This window comes from Hemiscyllium ocellatum, chromosome 4, assembly GCF_020745735.1.
Source record: "Hemiscyllium ocellatum isolate sHemOce1 chromosome 4, sHemOce1.pat.X.cur, whole genome shotgun sequence".
Lineage (NCBI taxonomy): Eukaryota > Metazoa > Chordata > Chondrichthyes > Orectolobiformes > Hemiscylliidae > Hemiscyllium > Hemiscyllium ocellatum.
The window spans coordinates 48,189,085-48,213,194 of record NC_083404.1 but is presented as its reverse complement, the minus strand read 5'-3'; the positions used below and the strand labels follow the sequence as shown (position 1 = coordinate 48,213,194).

The window sequence follows — 24,110 nt, the reverse complement described above, 5'->3', positions numbered from 1 at the left end:
TGTAAAAAGAAAAACATTAGTGAAGACAAATGTAGGCGACTCATAGTCTGAAACAGTAGAATTGATAATGGAGGACAAGGAAATGGCACAAGAATTAAACAATTAGTTTTGTTCTGAAAATAACAAATGCTGGAGATCACAATGGGTCAGACAGCATTCACGGAGAGAGAGCAAGCTAACATTTTGAGTCAAGATGACTCTTCAAGGATGGATTTGGACCCACTGTGATCTCCAGCGTTTTTGCTTTCACTACAGACTCCAGTATCTGCAGTAATTTGCTCCAACTAATGAATTTTGTTCTGACTTCACAGAAGAATATACAATAAAACTTCTCAGAGGTACTAGGCAAGCAAGGGTCTATTGGGAAGAAAAATTGAAGGAAATTTGGGATATAGATTATCAGGCTCCGAAAATCTGTCAGCTTTAAGTCCTAATAAACTCTCAAGCCTTTTTTTAAAATAAGTTCTAAATTCCTAGAGCCTGATAATCTATATCCCACGATACTAAATAAGGTGGCCCTTGAAATTGTGGTTATCACCTTCCAAACTTTTGTGGATTCAGTCCTAGCAGATTTGGCAAATGTAACCCTACTGCTTAAAACAAAAGAGGGAAAAGGGAGAATTACAACCCAATAGCAGTAGGACTAACAGTAGTAGTGAAAACGCTGAAGCCTATGATGTGATGTTGTTATATTGTCCTTCTGTTTCTTTTTCAGAGGATCGCTAACCCAGAGACTCTGGGAAGTCTACATTTGAAGGGTTTTAGAGCCAATTTGATTATAGCTAACAGATACTTCCTCAGGCAAAAGGTTTTCAGTTTAAAAAAAAACACAATGAAAGAGGAGTAGCCATTTCTCCCAGCTCAGCTTTTCTCTGAGTTGGTATGGTTGTAGCAGGCAGTTTGTTGTGAAGTTGCTGGACCTAAAGAAGCAGGTCTATGCTGATCCTCCCTCTCTCTGACATCTCACCTGTAAGAACACACGTTGGATTTTTCTTTTTTTTTTGCATAGGGGTATTAATGGGGATTATTGTAAGTACTTGGAACAGCATTATTAAGTTGGGTTTTTGGATAGGTTATGTTATTCTATATTCTGTTCTGTTGTGTTTGTGTTACATTCTGTAATCTTGCAAGTAAATTCCTTTTTGTTTAAAACTAAGTGGTTGGGTCAGCTGCACCACTCCTGCTGAAAACAACTAGTAAAGTTTTGAAAGTTTTCAACTTTCTTGAAATGTTTTGAGGGGGTCTGGCCTAGTCCATAACAATGATGAAAGATCTGAAAGGACTCCTGAAAATTACCAACAAGATTACACAAAGTCAACATGGATTTATGAAAGGCAACCTGGATTGGACCAAATACTGGAGTCTTTTGAGGGCATAACTAGCAGCAGTAGGTGTGATAGTATTTGGATTTTCAGAAAGCTTTCAAGAAAGTCTCACATAGAGGTTATTATGTAAAATTCAAATATATGGGATTGAGAATTGGTTGGCAGACATAAAGTAGACATTAAACATAAATGAGTCATTTTAAGAGTGGAAGGTTGGAACAGGTAAGGTCTTCAGGGACTAGTGCTTATGCCCAAGCTATGCACAGTATTTATCAATGACTCGGATGAAAGAATATTTCCAAGTTTGTTGTTGACACAAAGTTAGGTGACAGTGAAAATGGGGAGGGCGACGTAAAGATGCTTCAGGACAACTTAGACAAGTTGAGTGAGAAGTTGAGTGAGAAGGCAAATACATGACAGGCACAGTATAATGTGATTAAATGTTAAGCTACCTTCTTCATTAAGAAAAACAGAATGGCAGAGTATTATTAAAATGATGACAGATTGAGAAATGTCCGTGTACATTGCTCTTGAAACTAAGTAAATAGCTAAAAAGGCAAATGGTACACTGGCAATAAATCCAAGAGGAGTTGAGTAAGGTTATATTTTAAGTGCAGCTGTACACTAGTGAGACCATACCTGAAGTATCGTGTGTAGCTTTGGTCTTCTTACTTCGAAAATAATCTCACACAGTACCTTCCACAATATTGTCTTTTGTGAATGGATCTTAGACAGATATTGAGAATTTGAGGTGTTAAACCCAGGTTATTTGCAAAGACATGAGGGCCACTAAACTAAGTCACATCCATTCCTGCGTATTAACTTTTGTTGTCAGTTCAGATTGACCTTTTCAAAAGTAATTCCACTCCTGGATCAATTGGAAAGTGCACTTATATTGCGGGATGGTCTCCTGATTGTCAGTCTTCTATATGTAGCTCCTCTATTCAAGCAAAGAGATAGCAGAGATTCCCAAAGTGATCTTCTGCAAATGCCAGCAGAGACTATATTGAAAGTCTACTCAATTACTTGGTGAAGAACAGGAAAGGTAAGGAATGCTACGTTATTGCTTTAAATCATCCCATTGTATTTACAGAGTCAAAACTTGCTGCTATAAAGTATATTGCTGCATAGGAGTTGTCAGATATTTACTGCGCATTTCAAAGTATTTTGGCACAATAATTTGCTGGAAGTGTGAGCTGTTAGAAAAATACATTTGGCACAGGGATGAAAAACAGAACTAGACGTCTATTTCATTATTTGAAGTATTGACAATCTGATCTCGAAGCTGTTTCCATTCATTTCTTATCTCACTCAGGGGAGCAATGGCAAACTATCAGGTGATGTCAAGTTGTGTAGCAATAGTGGGGGTTCTTGAAGAGTTTGATAGCTGGCTTTGGACATACCTGGAAAGCTGATTCATAGTTGGAACTTAGCATGGTCTGGCGGTCACCTCTTCACATAACATGACTTACCTTGATGTCAGCCTTTTCCTTCAGTTTCACAAGCAAACAGTCAAGGAGATGCCAGTGCTTAGATTGTTGGAGTTACCAGAATGTTTTCTATTTTCCTTTCAAATGCCACATGGATTTGGTTATGGTATGAGGAGGCTAGACATTTGATAGCATTGGTCAAAGTCAATGGAACTCACTCAATGAAATTTGAGGATTTGGAAAGAAACAGAGGAACAGCAGAAGAAAAGGGGAAAATTAAGGGTTAAATTGTAATATTGAATGGACAGTAAGTCCATTAACTAGGCACTACTGGACAAAATGGCTCCTTTCTATGCTATACTATCACATGACTCCACAACAAGTAAACTTTACTCAAACATTATCCTGACAGGGGACCAAAAGAAACCATACCTGGAAATAACATCAAGCTATGAAAAGAGATATTAGGATAGGTAATCAAAAGCTTAGTCAAAGAGGAAGGGTCAAAGGAGGCTTAACTAAGGATAGTGAGGGATAGAGGTTTAAAGGAGAAGTTCCAGAGCTTAGGATCCAGACTTCCAAAGCAGTGATAGAAATCCAGGATGTTGAAGAGACCAGATGGGAGGAATGCAGAGATCTATGAAAATTATAGGCAGGTTACAGAGATATAGAGGGAAGTAGTCATCAATGGATCTGAAGCTAAGGATGCAACTTTTAAAATGGAGGTGTTATCAGATCTGGAACCTGTGCCTGTGAGCACAGTTTCTGGAACTAACTGCACAAGTTTTTTTTTGTCAAAATTCATTTGCAACTCTGGAGAATTTTCTTTTTAAGAAAACTACTCAATCGACATATTTAGGTCAGTGCAGCGTACCAAGATAGCTAGAGCATGCAACAGGGAAATAAAACTTAAAATCAAGAGACGAGGTTCTGGATGGGATATGAATTAGCGGTCACAAAAAGGACGTATAGAAAGGAAGGTGAAACTGGTCAACTAAACTTTCCTGATTAACTTCGTACATAAATCTGACCAATGCTTTACAAATTCAATGCTAAGAACCCAGGACGGAATTCCATCCATTCCAGCACCGATTCAAGGAACTTATCATGTCTATATCATTCTTGATCCATTAATAGATTGTCTGCTCCACTAAATATCTTTTACTTATAGAATGGTATTTTCCCATTTAAGGTGATACTTCATCTAGTAAGGGTCCAGGCTTAGATTTAGTTCTTCACAGTATTAGTTACAACTTATTTATCGTCAAACACATCTTAAATTAATGGCAATATAACAGAGTCATACCAGGAAGGGAGAGAAGCATGTGCAAAGAGTAGCATATAGCCTCTCATTCATTCTGATGAATGAAGAACAAGTCTCGACCACCCTCCTCAGCTTTAGTTATGATTGTTCAACATTTTATGCATGATCAAATAATTTAAATTCAATAATGTAGCCTTTAGCAACTTTGGAACATGTGGCCATGCAACCCCAATTCATATTGAGTTCCCATGCTCAATGATACTTTCTAACTTTTTCCACTTAATAATTTAATGCATGATTGTTTGGAAAGTATTATGCACCAATTTATAATGTATAAATTAAGACATCCTGCCAATGAGTCCAAGGCTAGTCTTTAGGCTGAAACAAACATCCATCTATATCTCCACCAATTAAAATAATTAGACTTATGACATAGTATGCAATATACTAACCAGAAGGACAGTGTGTGTTGTGGTATATAATGCATCAATTAAATTATAATGTGATCACCAATATTCAGCAACTAAAAGCAATAATAATACATTATGCCTTAATTAAGTAATTAAACCGTGTGATAGCTATTTTATTAACTAATTGCTACCACTGTCTCAAATCATTGGCTGAAGGCTTAAAACATAAATGGGCCATTTTAAAATTCAAAGTTAATACAGCACTTTTCTTTTTAAATTGTGCCACAACAGCAAACATCACGACTGTTTGAAAAGAAAAGATGAAAATCATGAAGAACACAGCATTTTTATCACATTCATTTTCAGAAACCGCAGGTTTCATAAATCATATAAATTACAGCTCAGAGGAGGTCATTCAAATCAACACCCCTCCACTCGTGAGAGGAAGTCATCTGTGATATCTGGCAGGGGTCCAATATGTTTTTCAGCCATTTATAGGAATCGTAGAGGCAATGAAAAATGTGTGAATAATGACTTCCCTCAACTTTTTACCTAGGGGGAGTTAAAATATATTCTTGCACAATGTCACAAACGTTATGCAAGTCTTAAAGGGATCTCTTTTCTTCAATAAAGGATCTTAAGAGAGATAAAGTTGAGGAAGGACAGAAATTAAAGAGGAGGTAGGAGTTATCTGCAGTGGCAGGAAATGCAATTTTCAGTTAGTAACATGACAAGGTCAGACAAGAGAGCAGTTTCTGAATTATATCATAATTTTATTCATGCATGAAGATACAGAATACTGTATCATAAACACTGCGGCATAAATACATTGTAAACCAAAAACCAATTAAGCCCAAAAATATGCCAGACACAAGTAAAGCACCAATGATCAAGGTACAGCAAAAGAGCATAACAAATCTTCAATAGGGAGCGAGAGAACAAAAATCTAATTAATTGCTTTGTAGCAGTAAATACTGAATATCTTGTACCCAAAGGTCATCATTCTTTGAAGGTGATTATAATAGTTTCCCAGCAACAGTGGCTGTGCATTTAAGTCTTTCCTTCAGCTCTTCTACTCCTCCCCCATATTTATTCCAAGATAGTTTTATTAAGGTGGTCTAATTCCTGTTAGTTTGAAGCCTATTTTAAACCAGATTCTAATTAGAACCCACCGTCACCAAGGTTTCAGGTTATATCAGCAGCAAGGAAACAGAATTAATGGTAAGGCTAAACAATTGATAACAGAGACCTAAAGAATGCACCCACTGCAGATCATGCACAAAGCTGGTTGGGTAAAATAAATGGCATGGAAGATAGACAATTAGGTGTGCATTTTCAGTTTTGCTTTGGTTCTTGTTTTCGGAGAATATCCGAGTGAATTTGGATCATTAACAATGCAGTCAGAGCAGGCGAGGCATGCTTGAGGATAGATGCAAACTATGAGCAGAAGGAATGAGCTACACCTACAACCAAAGGACAATAACAGGCATTTTATTTTTATTTGCATCTTCTAAACAATTGGTGTCATGTATCAAGCTGCAGTTCTGCTTAAATAAAATCACAACTGTTATCAGTGTGATGTCAGCTTTGAACTATTGACCACATAGTCCTAATGGATTCTAATTTTCTTTCCTTCATTTGCTGTTTTTGGAGCCTGGTGTGCTAACTGACTGCCTAAATTGCCCTCATAACAACTCTCCTTGGATAAATAATTAATTGGCTGTGAACCATTTCAGATTTCCTGAGGATGTAGAAAGTGAAAGTGAAACGCCCTCTGTGAAACAGCTAAGAAGACAGGAATTTAGTCACTGACAACATTTCAATTTCATGACCTAACTATCTTATCTATATGCTGTTCTCTGTTTTAAGTGGCCTCAGTCAGCATCAATGTTTTCTGCTGCTGATATAATGGGCTGGTACACATAGCTTTCGGGACTTCCATTCAACATTGTTACATATGACGTGAATGCGCTAGCTTGCAGAGGCCTCTCTTACTCGTTGCCTCTCTCCCTGAACACTCTGTCTCTCGCACAGATCCTCCTGCTCAGCATTTCCCTCCATGATCCTCCTCCGCTTGCCGCTTCCCTCCTCATCACTTGCTGCTTTGCTTCCCAACCCTCCCATTTCACTATCTCTCTCCCCAACTCCCTCCTAGTGAGAAGAGAGTGAGAGACAAAAAAAGAGAAAGCTGGGAAGTAACAGCATTGTTAAAGCTGGGAAGTAAGAGTCAGGAGGTAGGAGTGTGTATCAGGAGTAAGAGATGGAGATTGCCAGGGACTGGAGGGGAAGACAGAGTGGAATTGTCAGGGAGCAGGAGTGTGTCATAGAACGAGAGAGGGAGGAATAGAAGGGGACAGTCAAAGAGCAGGAGACAAATAAGAAATAGCATATTCAATCTGTATTTTAAAATTACTTTATTTTAGAAGTGACTTCATTTATGAACATTGGAATTTAAGAATTTACAGTATTTCAGCTTACAGGGTATAATGTGCTAATGTTTTCCTCCTGATGAGTCCAATAGATCCTAACTATGATAAAACCTAATTCACTTAAAGTTGCACCTTTCAGGAATACAACTATAAGGTTAGGTGAGAAATTACTGTAGTCACTCTTTGCTCCGTCATTTCAGTGGTACACAAACAGGAGACTCCAGAACAGGAAACTGCTGTTCCAAAACTCAATGCCATCAATGTTCCATCTACACTAGCCAAGAGGAATTTTATCAAGTTTAAAGAAATTTTGGATGCAAAATCATACGCATCCAAAATCTAAAATGGCTATGAGTTTAGCTTTACATGACCCATAAAATTACATAAAATTCTTAATACTCCATTCAGAAGATATAGTCATAGAGTCAGAGAGATGTACAACATTGAAATAGACTTCGGTTCAACCTGTCCATGCCAACCAGATATCCCATACTTGACAAATGCAGCAGAGATATGTCTATGATCAAAATTATTATATTCTAACAAATTCTTGTGTAATAAATGTAACAGTCATAGCCCATAAAGGGCTGGGTGAGTCAATTGTTGTCCAGATTTCATGTTGAATATTGGATTTGTATCCTTTCCATTGTAATACATACATAATCTGTATTGACATTTAAATCTGTCCACATGTTGAAAAGCAGGATCTAGCTGACAGCCATACTATAGGAGCAAATTTCCACCATGCCAGCAGCCAGAATAACAACAAGAACTGTGACCAGGCAATTTGGTAAATCAATCACACAACATCTGTGTTTGAAGAATGTGCATAAATGCTAATCATTGGCATGTGCCACTTGTGTAGGAGTAAAAATAGATACTTGTACTTTTCCAAAATTGTAACAGTGGTTTCACAATCTAAACTGTTTAGCAGCATAGTGTTTCAATAGCAAAGAACACTTTTCTCATATTGCATACAAAATTACATTTGCAGATGTTAAAGAGGCATAACTGTCATGCCAGGCAACTGAAATGTATTTTCAGACCATGATTCATTTCTGTCAAATGATGACTTATGCCACAGTACACAATCATTTTTTGGTCCGTATGACACAGTTCATTATAGCCATTAACCTGTTCTAAAGAATCAGTACCCGTACTATTGCACAAGAATACTTAATGAGTCTTGATGACTGAACACAAAATCATGAGGCCCTTGAAACAGTTTTCCACAAATAGCTGTACTACAGTACGAATGTTGTCAGTTGCTATTCATCTGAAAAGCAGCATAAGCAATCTGAGGTAGAATAGGAGGTGTCAGTAATGTGAAGCAATCATCAGCAAACAGCTCGCTTCTAACATTAAGATGGAAGGAAGGTCATTGACGAAGCAGCTGAAGATGCTTGGGCCTAGGACACTACACTGAGGAACTCCTGCAGGGTTGTTCTGGAAGTGAAATGACTTGAAACCCACAAGCACAACCATCTTCCATTGCGCTAGCATGACTCTAACCAGTAGAGACTTTTCCTTCTGATTCTTATGGACTTTGGGGCTTCTTGATGCCACACTTGCTTAAATGCAACTCTGAAGTCAAAGCCAGTGATTTTCACTTCATTCTTCTGTCTGTGTTTAGACCAAGTCTGTTGTCAGGTTAGAAGCTGAGTTTTTCTGCAGGACCACAAATTGGGCATTACTCAGCAGGTTATTTCTGAGCAAATACTGTTTGATAGCACTGTCGATGAGACCGTTGTCCACATTGTTGATCAAGTGCAGACTGATGGGGTGATAACTGACTTGGTTGGATTTGTCCTGCATATTGTATACAGAACTGGGCAATTTCCACATCTTCAGATAGCTGCCATTGTTGTAGCTGTACAGCAGCAGGTTGGTTGCAGTACAGCTACTTCTGAAGTACAAGTCTTCAGTGCTATTGCCAGAAGACTTGTCAGGGCCTACAGCCTTTGCAGTATGAATGTGTTTATTTGCTTCTTGATATCACATGGAATGAATCAAATTGGTTGAAGGCTGGTTTTTAAAATTGTGAGGACCTCAAGAGAAGGCAGAGATGGATCATGGACTCAGCACTTCTGGCTCAAGATATTAGTAAACACTTAATTCTTGTCTTCTGCACTGATGTGCTGGGCTTCCTCATCATTGAGGATGGGCACTTTTGTACAGCCTCTTCCTCCTTCTGTATGTTGATTAATTTACAGCAGGTGCATACAGCTTAGATCTGATCCTTAAGTTGTGGGATTTCTTATATTCATCCATCACATGCTTCATCAATTCATCTTCCTCCTTAGTTTTCTTTTTATTTCTGCCTCGAGCCATACATATTGCTGGTTAAGGAGGTAAGTCCTGTCATTCACCAAGGTCCAGATGCTCCATGGGTCGCACACTTCCAAGGTTAAAGCAGATATAGAGTCATAGAGATGTACAGCACGGAAACAGACCCTTCGGTCCAATCCGTCCATGCTGACCAGATATCCCAACCCAATCTGGTTTCACCTGCCAGCACCCGGCCCATATCCCTCCAAACTCTTTCTATTCATATACCCATCCAGATGCCTTTCAAATGTTGCAATTGCACCAGCCTCCACCACTTCCATACACGTACCACCTTCTGTGTGAAAAAGTTGCCCCTTTGGTCTCTTTTATATGTTTTCCCTCTCACCCTAAGCCTATGCTGTCTAGTTCTGGGCTCCCCCACCCCAGGGAAAAGACTTTGTTCATTTATTTGTAATCGGTCTTCAGCAGAATGACTATTAAAACCGGGAAAAAAGAGCAGGCCACCAACCCCCACCCCCCACCACCACCAAAACCCCAACCCCCACCCAGCCTAGCGACTCAATCTGCTCCTTTCACCATAATCATGCTTCTCAGGATGATTCCTGTCCAGAGAGCCCACTTAAGCCATGCATTAGCTCTTATGATAAAACAAGAGGACAGAACATAAAGGCTTCACTTAGCCATTTGATATAACTTCCAAGACAGCCTATGGGATGGCAACTCCATTGAGAAAATAGTCCTATCTTCTATACAGAGTTCAATAACATAACCCGAGAACAACTATAATCTTTTAGCAACAACCTTGTTCTCTCTGCTAAGATGACGGATGAGAGCAGTTTGAGAGATTCCTCAGCTCAGCCTGCTTTTTCTCCAGCTTGGAGGTGCCAGTGCTGAACTGAGGTGGACGAAGTTAAAAATCATACAACACCAGGTTATAGTCCAACAGGTTTATTTGGAAGCACTAGCTTTTGGAGCTCCGCTCCTTCATCAGGTGATTGACAACCACCTTATGAAGCAGTGCATGGAAAGCTAGTGCTTTCAACTAAACCTGTTGGACTATAACCTGGTGCTGTGAGATTTTTAACTTTGTCCAGCACAGGGAGCATGCAAGATGCTTGTACGACCAAGTACCTAACTCATAAGGCAATGTGCACTACCATCTATCATGAAGAACAGTTTGTGCAGTCCCAGGGAAGGCTGGTTTCAAATTCTAAAGAATTGTAACTATCAAAGATACAAATGGCTGTGCCTTCAAAATTTTTTCTATAACAACGAGACTGTGCATTTAGGAAATAAAATAAATGAACTACACTCTTCAATGACACCTGGTACAAATTCACACATTTGCAACTCAAATCTACTAAACTCATCAGGTGAGTTAAATAATTTGCTCACAGTGGGTAAAGCATATAGCTTTCCTTCAAAAAAATTCACTAATTGTCATAAATGTACATGAAATGCATACATGATTCAACAACAAATGGACTGCAGCGGTTCAAGAGGGCAGTTAGCCACTACCTTCTCAAGGGCAACAGGACCAGCAATAAATGCCTGCGACAAGTGAATGAATAAACGAAAAACAGGGATTCCCTTTTGTTTATAAGCTAAGTTAGAGATTTCAAACCACAGTTAAATTCATATTTGCCAGGTCAGATTTTTCTTTAAATACAGGCTTTTAAAAAAAAACTGACAATTCAATCAAATTTATGAACTAGAGTCAACAGGTTTTATATGTTTTCTCATTCCTGTCTCTGTGGACATGGAGAACACACTGACCCTGCAGCAAAGCAAATAAACACCCAAACCTTCACAAAGAATGGAAGAGTCACAAAGTGTGCTTGACACTTTGATGTTTCCAACTTCTCAGTACAAATGAACACAAACTGGCCCCTCTGCTGTAACCATTCATAACGAGGTACATAACATGGGCAATCTTTAGTGTGAGAACAGTTTTCATTTATGTCCCACAAACTTTCCCAAGGACTATTTCTTGTTTAAGTATGAGAGGCCAGGAGACATATTAAGGCAAATGCAGGATGAATTATTGCTTTTTTTTGGATGGGGGTTACTACTGGAGGTTACCGGAAACACAGTTCCCTGATTGACACTGAAGGATAGCAATTACAAATAGTGCACTTTACTGAACACTCTTCAGACCAAGCTACACAGCCTGCTAGAGATAACACATTACAGGATTCCTTCCAAAAGTATACATTCTCTGCTTTATTTCTAATCCACAAAATTGCCATTGGAAGCAACTAGTAATGATACTTCATGTCCTGGTTGATTATGTTTAACTATAACTTTCAACAGACAACTGTTTTAATCAAAGTCTTGCATCTTGTACTCTTTGGTATGTTCTTGCTTCCACTGTGATGCTTCACTCGATGTGGCAATGCTTAAATAATCTCCTAAAACACAAGAATCTGACAGTGGATAATGTGGCAATGAAGAATCCAGTGTATGTTTATCATAGCTAAAACTTAAATACAAATGTTTCATTTCTCAGACACCAAGATTCTGGGCTAATATTAAGTTATAGGTTTACAATAGAGGAGCCTACTTCAAATAAGATTGTCAAGCTTCAAATGATCCTGCAGTAAGATGCAGTATGAGGTTTTATTTTTACATTTAGGTCACATGCTATCTTACAGTGATGACATCATGAGCATGTTTCTTGTGGCATACTGACAGTGAGTCATCACACAACACTTTTCTAATTTCAATATACAACAGAATGTTCAGAGTGTCTTCCGGAAACATTACCTGAATGATGACTGTTCTCCATGAACGGATAACGTAACTGGTGGAGCTGGAGGCTGGATACACACTGATTGTCTGTTTCCCTGAGAATCTTTTCGGATGAGCTTTCCTGTGTTGGGATCGTAAGTGCGGACTTCTAGTCCTGGCTGAGGCTTCGGATGAATGGGAGTTGGATGAAACAACGGCGTTTGGAAATCACCTTGAACTTCAGGGAAACTGGCAGGACTGTTGCTTCTGCCAAAAGAAAAAGAAACAAAAATAGTAATTGATACTAGTCGCTCTTCAATAATATTCTGATCAATAGTTCACCATGTGGAGTCCAGTTACTCATTGCTATGCATTTATATAACATCTTTACCACAGGAAAGCATCTTAGAGCATGGTCATACAAACTCGATGAGAAAATCAAACTGACAGTAAGACTAATGAGTCAATATTAGGAGAGGTCACCAAATGTTTGCTCACAAACACTGGGTTAAACCAAGGTGATACAAGAGAGATAGAGGTGGCGTTTACAAAGGGAATTCCAGACTTTAGAGTTTAGCTGACTGAAGACAATGCTACCAATAATGGAATGAAGGAAAAGGGGTTGTGGAAAAAGCTGGAATCTTGGGAACGCAAAGTATGTGTTCACAGGGATGATATTGGGGTGAGACATCAAAGGCAATTAAACATAGCAATGGCCTTTTGCATTTGATATACTTGGGGGTATCTGGAGACAATGTAGGTCAGTGAATCACGATGCAAGTTAGAAAACTGACAGCAGAGGTTTTGGATAAGGTAAGGTTTATAGCGCATGGGAGTTGAACGGTTGGCCTTGAGAGGACTTTAACTGTTGAGTCAGTGGGTGACAAAAGCGGCAGATACACTGAGATGGAGCAGAGACCAGCGATGGAGAGGACACGGGATGGAAGACGTGGGTCAAATTCAAATAAGATCATGCGGTTTGAACACTCAGGCTTCAAGTCAGTAGACAGGATGGAAATGGAATTTGTGGCAAGGGAATGGATTTTGTGCAAGCAACTGAAGGAGATGGTTTCAGTCTTCACACTACGGTTGAAAGCGGGGGGGAGCTACAGCTTGTCAGAGGCTGCATGTTGAAAACATTTGACAGCAGACAATAGGGAAAGAGAAGACAGAACCAGTGGAAATGTAGAGGTAAATATTGTGAGTACACAGGTAGCATTTGTAGCGTTGTGTAGATGAGAATAAAGAGGAAGTTAATGGGAGATTCTTTGCATGGGGGCTCCCAAAAGACTGCTGATGACTCTTTAGAGATATAAGCGAATTTAATGAAAAGTTCAAACATTAACTTACAAACAAATGGTTCTTAAGTGGTTCTACAACAAAGAGTTCTGTTATCAATTCAGTCAAACCTTCACCTCATTTTTTTTTTAAGATATTTTCATTTGTATCTTTCATTAAGCAATGCTATTGCTGGATGTAGAATTATGCCCATGCCAGGACTTCTGGTTATACAGTGAATTAATGTCTCAGTGCAGTAATGAGGGAAAGTTGCACTCTCAAAAAGAGACTATCTTTCAGGTCAGAAATACAGATCCCACTTGCCTGGTCTGGTAGTTTAGATGGATATTTGAGATCCCAATGCATAGTTAAAGCAAAGTATGGGGCATTGCTCAATATCCTGACTAACATTCCTTGCTCAACACTGGCAAAAGAAGTTAACTGGATATGCATCTCACCACCACTTGGTGGGATCACAGCTGCAATATGGTTGCAAATGATACCTACTCAGAAAAACGGCTGTTGTAGAGTCATGGAGTTATAGAGTTATACAGCACAGAAATATACCCTTTGAACCAACCTGTCCATGCCGACCAGATATTCCAACCCAATTTAATCCTACCTGCCAGCACCCGGCCCATATCCCTCCAAACCCTTCCTATTCATATACCCATCCAAATGCTTCTTAAATATTCCAATTGTACCAGCCTCCACCACTTCCTCAGGCAGCTCATTCCATACACGTACCACCCTCTGCAGGAAAAGGTTGCCCCTTAGGTCTCTTTCATATCTTTCCCCTCTCACCCTAAACCTATGCCCTCTAGTTCTGGACTTCCCCACCCCAGAGAAAAGACTTTGTCTATTTATCCTATCCATGCCCCTCATAATTTTGTAAACCTCTATAAGGTCACCCCTCAGTCTCCGATGCTCCAGGACAAACAGCCCAGCCTGTTCAGTCTCTTCCTATAGTTCAAACCCTCCAACCCTGGCAACATCCTCGTAAATCTTTTCTGAACCCTTTCAAGTTTCACAACATCTTTCCGATAGGAAGGAGACCAGAATTGCACGCAAAATTCCAACAGTGGCCTAACCAATGTCCTGTACAACCACAACATGACCTCCCAACACCTGTACTCAATACTCTGACCAATACAGGAAAGCATACCAAACGCCCTCTTCACTATCCTGTCTATCTACGACTCCACTTTCAAGGAGCTATGAACCTGCACTCCAAGGTCTCTTCATTCAGCAACACTCCCTAGGACCTTAACATTAAGTGTATAAGTCCTGCTGAGATTTGCTTTCCCAAAATGCAGCATCTTGCATTTAGATGAATTATATACCATCTGTCACTTCTCAGCCCATTGGCCCACCTGATAAGATCCCGTTGTAATCTGAGGTAACCTTCTTTGCTGTCCACTACACCTCCAATTTTGGTGTCATCTGCAAACGTACTAACTGTACCTCTTATGCTCACATCCAAATCGTTTATGTAAATGACGAAAAGTAGAGGATTCAGCACCGATCCTTATGGTACTCCACTGGTCAAAGGCCTCCAGTCTGAAAAACAACCCTCCACCACCACCCTCTGTCTTCTATCTGTGAGCCAGTTCCGTATCCAAATGGCTAGTTCTCTCTGCATTCCTTGAGATCTAACCTTGCTAACCAGTCTTCCATGGGGAACCTTGTCGATAGAGATCACATCAGCTGCTCTGCCTCAATCAAGTTTGTGAGGCATGATTTCCCTCACATAAAGCCATGTTGACTATCCCTAATCAGTCCTTGCCTTTCCAAATACATGTACATCCTGCCCCTCAGGATTCCCTTCAACAACTTGCCCACCACCAACGTCAGGCTCACTGGCCTATAGTTCCTTGGCTTGTCTTTACCAACCTTCTTAAACAGTGGCACCACGTTAGCCAACTTCCAGTCTTCCAGCACCTCACCTGTGACTATCGATGATACAAATATCTCAGCAAGAGGCCCAGCAATCACTTCCCACAAAGCTCTAGGGTACACCTGATCAGGTCCTGGGTATTTATCTACCTTTATGCGTTTCATGTAATCCAGCAATTCCTCCTCTGTAACATGAACATTTTTCAAGATGTCACCATCTATTTCCCTACAGTCTGTATCTTCCATGTCCCTTTTCCACAGTAAATATTGATGCAAAAATACTCTTTTTCTGCGGCTCCACACAAAGGCCACCTTGCTGATCTTTGAGGGGCCCAATTTTCTCCCTAATTACCCTTATGTCCTTCATGTATTTGTTAAAACCCTTTGGATTCTCCTTAATTCTATTTGCTAAAGCTATCTCATGTCCCCCTTTATGCCCTCCTGATTTCCTTCTTAAGTGTGCTCCTACTGCCTTTATACTCTTCTAAGGATTCGCTCGATCTATCCTGTCTGTATCTGACATATACTTCCTTCTTTTTCTTAAACAAACCCTCAATTTCTTTAGTCATCCAGCATTCCCTATACCTACCACCTTCCCTTTCACCCTAACAGGGATATACCTAGTCGGGATTCTCATTATCTCATTTCTAAAGGCTTCCCATTTTCCAGCTGTTTCTTTACCTGCAAACATTTGCCCCCAATCAGCATTTGAAAGTTCTTGCCTAATACCATCAAAATTGGCCTTTCTCCAATTTAGAACTTCAACTTTTAGATCTGCTCTATCCATTTTCATAACTATTTTAAATCTAATGGAATTATGGCCCCAAAGTGCTCCCCCACTGATACCTCAGTCACTTGCCCTGCCTCATTTCCCAAGAGTAAGTCAAGTTTTGCACCTTCTCTAGTAGGTACATCCACATACTGAATCAGAAAATGTTCCTGTACACACTTAACAAATTTCTCTCCATCTAAACCCTTAACACTATGGAATCCCCAGTCTATGTTTGGAAAGTTAAAATCCCCTCCCATAACCAAGCTATCATTCTTACAGATAGCTGAGATCTCCTTACAAGTTTGTTTCTCAATTTCCCTCTGACTATTAGGGGGTCTATAATACTACCCCAATAATGTGATCATCCCTTTCTTATTTCTCAGTTCCGTGGATATATTTCCGGGAATATCCTCCCTCAGTACAGCTATAATGCTATCCCTTATCAAAAACGCCACTCCCCCTCCTCTTGACCAGTCTTTAACAAAACTTGTGCTGGACTCCAAACCTGAAGTTTGTATAAACCTTGGATAGACTGAGAACCTATTCTAGTGGGGAGGGGAGGCCTTTACAGATTAAGGATACAACTTCAGTTCCAGTCTCCTATGAGAAGCATCTAGTTCAGTTACCACTGATTGTAGTAACAAGCTTGGGTACAAGTGTTATTGGGCGAAATTGGTTGAGAAAGGTTCACTTAGATTGGGTCAACATTTTTTGATTAGAAAATGGCTGCCTGGCTGAAGCTCTAATGAAATACCTGGATGTTTTTTAGGAAGATCTAGGGACTTCCAAAGGAGCCAAGGCCACCTTGCATGTTGACCAGGAAGCAAATTCATGATCTTGCAAGGCTTGTCCAGTGCCATTTGCCTTATGGGCAAAAGGAGAGGCAAAAATAAGAAGGCTGGAAAGCAAAGGAATCATCAAACCAGTCCAATTTATGGATTGGGCAGCACCGATCATACCATTGTGAAGATTTGTGGAGATTTTAAAGAAACAGTAAACAACTTTGCAGAAGTGGATAAATACTCAATGCTTTACATAGAGGACTTATACAAGAAGCTGGCAGGAGGTCCTTCATAAAGCTAGATATGAGCCATGCATATTTGCAATTGCAGTGAGAGGCTTCCCAAAAGTATGCCATGTTTAATACCCATAAGGATTTGTACCAATATATGAGACTGCCATCTGGGGTATTGTCAGCCTGTGTAATTTTTCAGCAGACAGTAGAGAACATTTTACAAGGTCTACCCCAGGTCACCATTTATCTAGAGGACGTGCTAATGACAAGGAAGACTAATAAGGACCACCTCGAGAACTTGGACTTGGTCCTTTGACGTACTTCCCACGCGTGCATATGCCTTAGGAGGGAAAAGTGCACGTACCAGACACTCCTACTTGGGCTACAGAGTCACCAAGACCAGTTACACCCATCAGAAGATAAAGTAAGGGTGATTAAACTTCTAGGTGGCTCAATGGAGAGGAATGCCCAATAGCGCATGCATACTGGACTTTCGCTAATGCACAGCATAAATATGCTGAGATAGAGAAGGTAGGTTTGGAGGTCATATATGCAGTCAAAAAGTCCCACCAATATCTTCATGGGCATAACTATTTAATAATAACAGACAACAAACCTATACAAGGTCTACAGAAAGAGAACAAGGCTGTGCTACCCATAGCTTCAGGCCAAATTCAGTAATGGGCTCTAATACTAAATGCATAGAATTAGGAGTTGGAACACCGTCTGGGAGGCCAAGTTACAAATATGGATGCATTGAGCTGTCTCCTGCTGACAGATACACCACTGGTGGTACTGTCACTGGAAGAGTCCATAATGGTTCTAATTTTTATGGATGCCCTCCCAGTCACAGCTGACAATATTGGACTTTTGATGCAGAAAGATATAGTTCTGGTAAAAGTGAAACAGTTGGTGGTGATGGGGGAACCAAAGAGTCATCGCAACCAGAAGTGAAACCTTTCTGGACCAGAAAATCAGATCACAGTAGAGAATGACATATTATTATGGGGAGCAAGAGTGATTTATCTGAGCAAAGGTCACCACCAGACACTGGCTAAACTCCACCAGGGTTATCTAGGGGTTTCCAAAATGAAGGTATTGGTGAGATGTTATGTCTGGTGGCCAGGATTGGATACAGTCATACTGGTGGGGTAGTGTCCAGAGTGCCAACAAGGACAAACATTATGGGAATGGGCAGGTAAACCCTGGACTCAGTTACATGTTGACCACAAAGATCCTTTTGTAGGCTCAACATTCTTAGTCATTGTGGATGTCCATTCAAAGTGGCTGGACCTGCAAAGAGTCCATTCGTCAAACACAGGGATGACGATAGACGAACTGTGCAATACACAGCCTCCCGGAGTATTTCCGAAAGTCAAGTGGCATTCAGGACAGCTCCACATTATTTATCACCCAATAATCTGGCAGAAAGAGCATTGCAATCTTCGAAGGCAGAATTAAAGAAACAGCCTACAGCTTCAATAGATATCAATTTGTCCCAGTTTTTATTTGATTTTCGGACCACCCCTTGCGCAACCACAGGGAAAGCTCCAGCAGAGTTGTTAATGGGGAAAAGACTCTGGACTAGGTTAAATCTGTTCTTCCTGGACTGGGAGGAGGTGGGGTCTTTGAGATAGCATCAGGAACGTTAATGTCGGACACATGACTTAGATAAGCGCGAGAGACAGTTTACTTCAGGGGACAATTTTTTTTGTAGGAACCAGGGGAATGGCCCTGCATGGGCAAGAGGCCAGGTCCTATGACAGATCAGATTCAGGTAGGTGTGACAGTCCTGGACAAACACGTGGATCATATAAAGTTGCAAACCTGCAAGCAGGGTGGCAGCAAAACAGGCCTGCCTCCTATGAACCGTCGGAAAAGCTAGTGGAAGCCCGTCAAGCATTGAAGAAACCTCTGAAGCTGAGGTAAAATGGCAGATGTCACCTCCTCAATGCATTTGCTGCCTGAAGAGAAGGCATTTCTTCCGAGACGCCTCAGGTGCAAGAGGCTAGCTAGTGCATGTTACACGCTGTCCGTATCAGAGGCAGAGATGGAAGGACTGGACCTAGTGCTAAAACGCCCCAGGAGCTGCTACAAAAAAAAGGCCAATATCCTCAGATTTAAAGTGGGAAGGATGTAGTGACTGTGATGAATTCAGTCAGGTGGACATCAGAGAATATCAGTTCCCTAACTGGGGCTGTTAATCTGGTCCAAGCAACAAGTTCTGGCTGACAGATAACAACAGAGTGTCAGACATCCTGTTCATTCTGAGAGCTGGCTCTGAGGGAGCTGGATAAGTGTCAAGGACTTTCCACATGTAAATAAAGAGTGACTTAGTGATGGGATACCGGCCTCTGTGAAGTTCTTTCACACGGTTATACTTCTTAACAGCCAGAGTTTTTGCAGTATGGAAGGAGGCCCTTCAGCTTACAGAGTCACGCCCAATATCAAACTTCCATCTATGTTAATCCTACTTTCCAGAAATTGGCCCTGAGTTTTTTGTATGAAATGGTGTTCCCAGTGTTCATCTAAATATTGTTGTTAAAGACTTTCCACCTCTACCACCATTTTAAGCAGTGAGTTCCAGTTACCCACACACTAAGTGAATAAATTATTAGAAACCTCCTATTCCTGCCTGAATACTGCAGTGCCTGGTTAGTGACCCTTCTACAGAAGGAGAAATATTTCTTCCTATCTACCTTGTCTATGCCTCTCACTGCTTTAATCACTTTGACCAACTTCTCTGCTGAGCCTATCTGGTCTCTCTTCATAGCTCACTTCAATTCCCGGTGAATCATTTCTGCATCCTCCTCTAGTGCAAACACATACTTAGCGTGTGTTGACCAGATTGCACACAGCACTCTGGCTGTGGCCGAGCTAACTTTATGTAGTATTTAATCAAAAAGAGGAAAAAAATGGAACCTGGAAAGATTACCATTAAACCCCTATGACCCAAATGCCCAATTGAGGATAGTTTTCAAACTGGCAACAAACAGTGACCTACGGCATCTAAGATGGTGGCAGAGTAGCAGCACTGTGTTCGAGCCCCTGAATCTGGGGCTTATTCGCCTACATCTGCTTTGTTTGTTTCTTTTCTTTTTACTTTTGTTTTCTTTCTCTTTGTTTCTTTTTTGGCATATTTGGTGGGGCTGAGATTGAATTCGGCCTGTTGAGTATGTGCAGTTGTAGCAGGAGAGCGCGATCCTGTCCTGTGGCACAGAGTAGAGTGTGGGCCCAAAGATGCAGACAGGACAGCAAACCCAGCTATTCAAGATGGCAGCTCCGGCATGGTAGGCCTGTCTAAGCCAGGGTGGCTGTGTTCTTTTCTTTTCCTTTCTCCTTTTCATCTTTTCTTCATCTTCCTGACATCACAGGAAGTCAGAGCAGTGTGGCGGTTACTGATGCAGGGACTCCTGGCTTTATAGGCCAATGTGTAGACTCCTAGATTTGATGCCAAGGTTTCGTTAGAGCTAGGGCTCCTGGCTGCAATAAGCCCCGAGACCTTGCATAAATCCTGGAGCCATGTTTGTGACCCCTGCCAAAGAAGATGAACTCTATTTAAGTACTTTCTTTTGTACCTCAAAATGGTGCCAGATTGTGGCAACCAAATACTTTTCACTGTATCTCCCTAGATATATGTGGCAATAAATAAATCAGACATTCAAAAGTGCTGTTTCATTCAAGTTACTGCTCAAACTGACTTCCAGATTAATAAATGCTAAATCCACGATTAACCAGCACAATCAAACAACATTGTAGAATATAACTTACTGAAAAAACATTAAAATTCTTTTACTGCTTCTTTTACAGCCTGTGTATTTTTTCAAAAAAAGAGGTTGTGCAAACACCATTTATTTGTGAACACAATTTGCATCTAAACTTTCGTGCTAAAAGATAAACGGGCAGAAACTCCAGACCATTGAGTCTCAGGGGTTGTAACCAGTAACCCTAATTCCAACTAATCATAGCTCTCGCTCCATTCTGAACATCATAACTGGTGTGCAGTAAGTGTATCAGCTACCTTGAAGAGGCTGGGGAACAGCGATCAAAGGCAACTGAAGACACAAAGAATTCCTCACAAGTCATCAAATGATGAAAGGCAAACTTTGACTATTAATGAGGATCTGCAACATTTCTGTCCTCCCTTTTAGAGATCTCTGACACTGCGTCAAACAATTCTGCATCATTATTATCAAAACAGTGTCATTTGCAGGCCTACTAACAAGCATTTCAACTACCAATGCATATGAAGTACTACATGGTTTTAGAATACTTAAAGCAGCATAACTTTAGAGCAGACTTATGTCGATATTTTCTGACATTTCTAAGCAGTTTTCTTATACATGTAACAGACATGTATAAGGTCCATGACTGTTCACTAGTTGTCAACGATTGCTAGAAACTGTGTGCTGAATGAAAACACTTGGAATAACTTATTGGTCAAAGAAAAAGAAGCCCCTCCACTGCTTCTGTATCGTACTTTGTTCAACTTTCACTTTTTGAAGCAGCCACTATTTCGGCTACGCAGAGATGTGGCTCTCTGGGTAGTACACTTGCCTATGAATTACAAGGTTAGGGATTCAAGTCTCACTTCAGGAGTTGGGCACAAAAAGCAATACTGATATTCCAGTGCAGGACAAAGGGAATGCTGCAGTGTTGGAAATGTCATCCTGCAGATGAAATGTTAAAACAAGGTAAACAAGATGGAAAAGATCCAATGGCATTATTGAGTCATAGTCATAGCATCATACAGAATGGAAGCAGGCCCTTCGGTCCGTCTCATCCATGTCGACCAGGTTTCCCAAATTCAACTAGTCCCATTGCCTGTGTTTGGCCTATATCCTTCTAAATCTTTCCTATTCTTGTAGCTGTCCAAATTTCTTTTAAATGTTGTAACTGTATCTGCCTCTAGCACTTCCTCTGTGTAAAAACGTTGCTCCTCAGGTCCCTGTTGTCATCCCCAAACGCCCACCCCGCCCACCCACCTTAAACCTATGCCTTCTAGCTTTGAATACCCCGACCCTAGAGCAAAGACCTCTGCTATTCACCTTATCTATACCGCCCATGATTTTACAAACGTCTACAAGGTCACCTCTGGTGACATCCTTGTAAATCTTTCTGCATCCTTTCTGTAGCAGGATGACCAGAACTGCATGCAGTACTCTAAAAGTGGCTTCATCAATTGCCTCTACAGCCACAACATGACATACCAGCTCCTGCACTTAATGTTCTGATCAATGGAGGTAAGCATGTCAATTGCCTCCATCACCCCATTTACCTGTGATGCCACTTGCAAGGAACTGTGTACTTGAACGCCTAAGTCTCTGTTTTACATCACTCCTTTGGGCCCTACTATTAACTGTGTGAGTCCTGCCCTGGTTTGTCTTAGCAAAATGCAACATCTTGTATTTATCTAAAAGAAACTTCAGCTGCTACTCCTCGGCTCATTTGCCCAGTTGTTTTATGATCCCTTTGTACTCTTAGAAAACCTTCTTCACTGGCCAGCATATCACCAATTTTGGTGTCATCCACGAACTTACTGATCACGCTTCCTATATTTTCATCCAAACTGCAACGGTCAATAACACCATAAATAGAATTGCGGATACAAATGGAACATTTACTACGTTTCATCAGTTACGTTCACCTGTGTCAATTACACCAACAACCCTCTTCAAGGGGCTAATAAGTGGTACACTACCATGCATCAAAGTCTCTTATCACTGGTAGCTCAGTGCTCAATTAAAATCCTTTGGATGAATTCGTATAATGCAACAGGTATAAGAATATGTACTGTGGATGCTAACAATCAGAAATAAAAACAGAAAATGCTATGGACCTACACTGCACATTTTTGTTAAAATTAGATGGGTGCTAAATTGCTCCAATGCCCAACACATCCAAACTTAAACTTGGCACAGATAGTTTTATACTTTATTTTTAATATATGACACCAAAGTTGGAGGTGTAGTGGACAGCGAAGAAGGTTACCTCAGGTTACAACGGGATCTTGATCAAATGGGCCAATGGGCTGAGAAGTGGCAGGTGAAGTTCAATCTAGATAAATGCAAGGTGCTGCACTTTGGGAAAGCAAATCTTAGCAGGACTTATACACTTAATGGTAAGGTCCTAGGGAGTGTTGCTGAACAAAGAGCTTGGAGTGCAGATTTATAGCTCATTGAAAGTGGAGTCGCGGGTAGATAGGATAATGAAGAGGGCATTTGGTATGCTTTCCTTTATCGGTCAAAGTATTGAGTACAGGAGTTGAGAGGTCATATTGCGGCTGTACAGGACATTGGTTTGGCCACTTTTGGAATATTGCGTGCAATTCTGGTCTCCTTCCTAATGGAAGGACATCGTAAAACTTGAAAGGGTTTAGAAAAGATCCAGAAGGGTTAGAGGATTTGAGCTATAGGAAGACGTTGAATGGACTGGGGCTGTTTTCCCCGGAGCATCGGAGGCTGAGGGGTGACCTTATAGAAATATATAAAATCTTGAGGAGCAAGAATAGGACAAATAGACAAAATCTCTTCCTTGGGTGGGGGAGTCCAGGACTAGAGGGCATAAGTTTAGGGTGAGATATAAAAGAGACCTAAGGGGCAACATTTTCATACACAGGGTGATACGTGTATGGAATGAGCTGCCAGAGGAAGTGGTGGAGGTTGATACAGTTGCAACATTTAAAAAACATCTAGATGGGTATATGAATAGGAAGGGTTTGGAGGGATATGGGCCGGGTGCTGGCAGGTGGGACTAGATTGGGTTGGGATAGCTGATCAGCATGGACGAGTTGAACTGAAGGGTCTGTTTCCGTGCTGTACATCTCTCTGACTCTGTAAGAATGGAGTATGCGTTACAGCTATCACTGTGCATCTAAAATACAAATACTGACATTTTCCAGACAAATACATCTACCTCCTTATCTAATCAATATTAAGCACTGCTGCACAGAAGCTGCTAATGCCTTTGGGTTTTTGCTTGTCTGTAGTGCTGTGGGATACACAGATGCATCACCTTTGACTCCTCTATATTCTCGGCTATTATTCTGTCATTTTTATGGTTCCAACTTGAGTCTGTGTTGAAGTCTGTGCATTTTTTGTAAACAGCTCAGTAATGAGCGAACATCAAAACTGATTCCTTTTTTTAGTGCACTCACAGGATGCGAGTGTCACTGACAAGGCCAGCATTTATTACCAATCCCGAAACGAAGTGGCTTGTTAGGCCATTTCAGAGGGCAGTTAAGAGTCAACCATGTCAAAGAGTAAGGGAGTT

At 40.7% G+C, this 24,110-nt stretch overlaps 1 protein-coding gene across 1 annotated transcript in view; it reads right to left on the bottom strand.

Annotated features, from left to right (window-relative positions):
• ctdp1 (CTD (carboxy-terminal domain, RNA polymerase II, polypeptide A) phosphatase, subunit 1) overlaps nucleotides 1-24,110 on the bottom strand; it is a 285,579-nt gene that overhangs the window by 144,229 nt on the left and 117,240 nt on the right. The window contains exon 11 of the mRNA XM_060823127.1: nucleotides 11,914-12,144. Within this exon, the coding sequence (XP_060679110.1) occupies nucleotides 11,914-12,144 (231 nt within the window). The remainder of the gene's footprint in view (nucleotides 1-11,913; nucleotides 12,145-24,110) is intronic.